The sequence below is a fragment of the Etheostoma spectabile genome, chromosome 21 (assembly GCF_008692095.1).
Source record: "Etheostoma spectabile isolate EspeVRDwgs_2016 chromosome 21, UIUC_Espe_1.0, whole genome shotgun sequence".
NCBI classification, from domain to species: domain Eukaryota; kingdom Metazoa; phylum Chordata; class Actinopteri; order Perciformes; family Percidae; genus Etheostoma; species Etheostoma spectabile.
The window spans coordinates 20,368,583-20,373,799 of NC_045753.1; the positions used below are offsets into that span (position 1 = coordinate 20,368,583).

General features: G+C 40.0%; 1 protein-coding gene across 5 annotated transcripts in view; it reads right to left on the minus strand.

Moving 5' to 3' along the window:
• Positions 1 to 4,857, minus strand: part of ca15b (carbonic anhydrase XVb) — a 25,817-nt gene extending 20,960 nt beyond the window's left edge. For 2 of the 5 annotated variants that reach the window (XM_032502656.1, XM_032502655.1), the window contains exons 1-2: positions 4,600 to 4,857; positions 4,206 to 4,278 (exon numbers count right to left, since the gene is read on the minus strand). In XM_032502656.1, coding sequence (XP_032358547.1) covers positions 4,206 to 4,278 — 73 coding nt within the window. In that variant the 5' untranslated portion in view covers positions 4,600 to 4,857. Of the gene's footprint in view, positions 1 to 4,205; positions 4,296 to 4,599 lie in introns of those variants that run through there. The other 3 variants (XM_032502657.1, XM_032502653.1, XM_032502654.1) reach the window with 3 other exon arrangements.
• Between the last annotated feature and the right edge of the window lie 360 nt (positions 4,858 to 5,217).

Here is a 5,217-nt window from a genome sequence, read left to right on the forward strand (position 1 = left end):
ATAGTCAGTAGGCTACCCTAATTTACTGTTTGTTTGTTGTTTTTCAGCCAGCAAGCTTTTACCTTTACAACATGTGTGGGCTGGGCGGGTGTATAGCGTCTGCCGACAGCAGGCTCGTCTGTTGGAAACAGCTACATGATAAAAGTGTACAAGGGGTCATCGTCAGCACGTGTACATCGATTGTGAACGGACAGTGAAAACCCTATAGTCAGTGCAAAATAACCAAGATTTATTGATTTTTATAGTCCCAAAAAAGATTATGGGGCCACATGAAAGGTTACGTGATGCATATAAACCCCTTATTATCACTATTATTATCATAAAATCTTTAGTTGCAACTTTGTATAATCGTGATCCAAATCTTCTCTTAACATAAGGAGCTTGGGGCCAGGTAGGAGATAGTTGACACTTAAAAAGTTGAAATAGTGCACAAAGTACCGTTGTGTGTAGGAATAACGAATGTAAAGGTATTGTTCTTCAGTTTATGGTCTATTGAGTGACTGTAATGCATTGGGTATGTGGGAAAATGGTTAAGGAACGAAAAAGGGGGTTTATGAGATAATGTGACTCCATTACGATGATCAGATCGTACATTGTTTTTTTTTAACATGGGAGAAATTAATTGTCACTAGTAAACCATCAATCTAATTGTTTTTAAATTTTCAAAGTGATTACATGTTCATAGTAGTATTATATTGTTCTTCCAAGTGGGAAAATGTCTAGATCGTCTGAATTTGCTGAGAATGAGTAACACGTGCATCCTCACAGACCCTGATGGAGAAGATAACGATTGTAGCAATTAACAGTTGAACTCTAAGCGCATGAATCAGATGCTCCATGTAGTAAGATTTAATGAAAAGCCCGCTATCAAAGAATTTTCATAGTTGTTGTTTAGCATGACTGACTACAATTAACTGAGGTACCAAACAAAATAAAAGTCTGTTTTGAAGGAAAGTACTACCTGTTTTTAAAAAATACACACAGGCTTTTATGACAGATAACTTTGGCTAACTATAAGTGAAGTCCTCTCAATAACCACCTCCTCAGTGTTTGGTTCAAGTTCAGTTCCAGTGCAACATTGAGATAAAACGTAACACAGATGCACTTTTTTTTTTTTGAAAGAAGAAAAAAAAGTTTGCTCATAAAATCCCACAATTTTTGAATAATTTTTAAAGCATTCTTACAACATGGATTGCCCAAATTATTAAAGTAAATATGAAGTGAAGAAGAGATTGACACAATACTGAGTCACAGCTCTTTTACATGTGCAAATTTGCAAGACAGAGGTGCATTCTGGGAAACTGGCACTCCAGGAAGGAGAATGGAAGTCATGTCTTGTATAAATGTAGTTGTTCCTGCTCAATAATGACCGTCTATCTTCATCACATCACTGATTAGCTTCTGCTTTGCACCACGGCTACATTAAAAATCATCTTATACTGTATATGCACTGCCGATGACAAAAATAAAGCAAATCAGGTTCTAAAATAAGGGAAAAAACACAAACACATTATTTGTTATGAAATCCTATTCGCGCCTTTTGTTTGTACAAGACGTGCACGTCTCTAGCCAGATACATGCCAGAATTGTAATCAAAACCATTACTACCCATGAAACTATTGCTTGTGCAGACTTTTTTAGGCACCTGAATGCGCTTTGACAGCGCAGACACAGACCAATGAGTTTGGTGCTTCACTTTCTCAATACCATCTGAATTCTTGTGTTGTAGGTAATTTATGATAGCCATTTTTTGCTTGGTTGGATCTTACGTGTCCCCGAAATCTACAACATTCTGGATTTAGGACTAAGACTGTTAATTCACTTGCATACTTGTATTATATTACCTGTGTAGTTTAGCGTATTGAACAATGTGGACAGTCAAAAAACCACATGAATGTGGAGAACATATTAAGCAAAAAAAGGGTAACTTTCATTGCAAAGAATTTACCAGAACAACATAAGTTGCTGATACACCACCACCTTTCACCCTATGAACTCCCAAAACCATGCTCAGCCCATCAGAGCAGAGAGTATCAGGCGTTGAGTAGCTGGCAGCCTGTGTTGTGACACCGTTGAGCTGGCGGCTGTCCTTGTAGCATTGATCATGTCAGAAAAGGTGATGTTGGCGTTGGTAGACATGTACTGTTTGCTGAAGAGTCAATCTGGAAACAAATGTGACAACTGTTAGAGGCAACTGTTCTGGTTGGGCCATTGTCCTTAAGACACCCCCAGGAAAAAAAAAACCTCACCGACGTCCTTTGCTGACTTTTATTGTGTCCTTAAACACAGTCCAACCACAGCCTCAATGGCAACGGGGGGATGGTCAAAGAGCCCGGTATCGGTAATACTTGGTGCGATCCACCCCGGTCAGGAGATCATCCAGTGAAAATTCCAGTGCCACGATAACATGTCGCCGAAGACAGAACATGAACTCTGAAGAACTGGACTTTACAAAGTTTTAAAGATTTTTTGGGGGGATTGCCTGATCTTTCATTTAATAGAACGCTGATAATAAGGGGGACGATGTTGCAGCAAGACCAATGGTGTCGGATCTGAACATGGGCCACAGCGTTACATGGGTGCAACCAAGGTTGTAAGCTACCAGGCACCACTACACATTTTATTCAACCATTGATCACTTCTCCACAAGAAAAGAGTAAAGCCTCCCTTACTTTGGTTTGGATTGTTGTCAGGTAGATGCTCAAGGTCCCAGCTTGCAGGTTGGCCAGTTGCGTACCTGACATTCCTGTAATTACCACATTGTCTTAGTCTCAATGGGAGGGTGAGGAATAAACAAACATGGAGTCACACATTAAACGTAAAGAGAACATTCAAATCATGCAAGCCGCCAGCTGAATTAACAGAAATACTATGATTTTTTTTAAAGTAGCATTTTGACATTTACAAAACCTAGGTAAGAAGTGGATAGCAATGGATTTGTGAGTGCTACATTCAAAGTATTTGTTGTTTCCAACACTTTGACATGCATCTTTTCTCACTTCAATCAGACACCAAGCGCAGCAATTCCAGTAGAGGGTCTTCAAAAGCCAAGCTGTTCCGATTATATGATGCCTTTCTGTTCACAATGTGTACTGGGGATTCATAAGAACCGAGATTTGTAAACATCTAATAATTACCGGTTATACGAAACCACTTTAACCGCCTGTGAAGTCCTACTAACTTATACTACATCCTTAACGTATAGCCTACTGAAACCGTCCTTACCTCCTGGGATCGCGTCTTGCCACCGTTGCTCAAGCCGGGGACGGATGCCATTACCCCAGTTCAAGTGTAACTGCAGTCTGTCCGTAGTCCTCGGCCCAGATTCTCCTCCTGAAATCCTCACACCGCTGTCGATGTAGACTCTGACGGAAAAAGGTTGGAAAAACAAATTGACCAGTAAGAGGGGTCAAGGAACCCCAAAACTTTCAGGAATGGTATCATTTTAAGAAAGCCTCAAGAAATTATGACCTTCAAGAAAATGATTCCAAGACCTTAATATTTTCTTCCTCTCGTAACAAATCCAAGTAAAGTAGGCTGTCACCATTTAATGTTTCTGTCCGCAACCCCGTCCCCCTGGTTTCGCAAAGGTGTTTTTGAATAAGTTTGTTCATTGGTGGTCTTTACTGGGTTGTAGGGTGATATGAAAGGGGTAGAGAGTGGCAGGTTGCGGGACTTGTGGGGAGTGTTAACGTGTGGTCAATGCTGCATGGACCTACGATGTTAATAAATGAGGGCGGAGAACGGTGGCGTGATCTAGGTGCCGATTGTGTGTGTGACCAAGGTGCCCATTCGACTCAGGTGTGCAAGTCGCTATAACAAAAATAAAGAAATATAAGGTTTACGAATGTATGAAATAATGAGTTCATCATTCGTCTTTGTATCTTATCACCTACCAACTAGCATTTGTCCCATGTGTGTCTGCGTGAGAGATACTTAGATATCGGGGTTTTTGTGCACTTAGCATGCTGTGTTTGAAGATTTGTTTGTGATACACCGATGGAGAAGTTTGGTTTCCAGTGGAGAAAATTGGACTCTTAAGACTCCACAATAACACAATTGCTTGGCCGAGTAACACCAGTCTGGAGAAGAAGAAAAACGCATTTAGTTCTTCTAATTCTTGACAAACAATTTACAAAGAAATGCACTGCTAATCCAGAGAGTCATGTAGATCATAGATGAAACAAAAAAGTTCCAATACCTACCGACTTTATTTAACGCACAGTGGGCGCTTGGCACGAAGACGCACACAGCTACCGCAGTTACAATCCAGTTCATCTTAGAACAACAGACAAATAAACTCACCATTTTTTTCACCAATACAAATGAGCACCCACATTAAACCTTCGGAAAAAAAGGCACTTTTGCCGTCCACAATACGAGAGAATACGAGAATAAAATGAACGTGTCCTAGTGGATTTTAAATTGGCACAACACTAATCAAGTCAAATAAACCAATTACGCATACATTTTAAATACCATGTGCACTTTTTACAATAATTTAAATAATGTCAATCGTATGCAAAATTGGAAAGTGCTATAGGAAAGAAATCAACAGAGAGCTTTTGGCTACAGCTATATGAGCTGAGAGTGTCCTACCTTTGACGCACCTGTTCTCTTCTCTAACAGCCGCGGAGTCTCTCATCCTCTTTTTATTTGCTCAGCCCATCCTCTAGCTGCTCAGAAACCGCCTCTGTCTTTGCTGATTGACTGATTCACATGTATTCAGTTTCTGGTCCCGTAATGACTGTTCAACATTCCACTGTTCAAGACCAATATTGATAGTCAGTAGGCTACCCTAATTTACTGTTTGTTTGTTGTTTTTCAGCCAGCAAGCTTTACTTTACAACATGTGTGGGCTGGGCGGGTGTATAGCGTCTGCCGACAGCAGGCTCGTCTGTTGGAAACAGCTACATGATAAAAGCTGAGGACGTCTTCTGACACTGACTCATGCCTCCTCTAAGGGACTATGAAGCAAACTAAAACAAACACAATCAGCTAAAGAAAATCTAAAAATCTCCACAGAGATTGGTATGGATGTGATGATTTCACATAACATTAATTTGGCTTATTAGTGCAATACACCTATTTACAGAAGTTCCAATTAACCTCATAAATTACATATGTCGGAAGCCTGAGTCGGAAACATCATCATCTAGTGGGTTTAAAGAAAATGTTACCTTTTATTTAATTAAGGTAGGATCCATTTTGTTAACT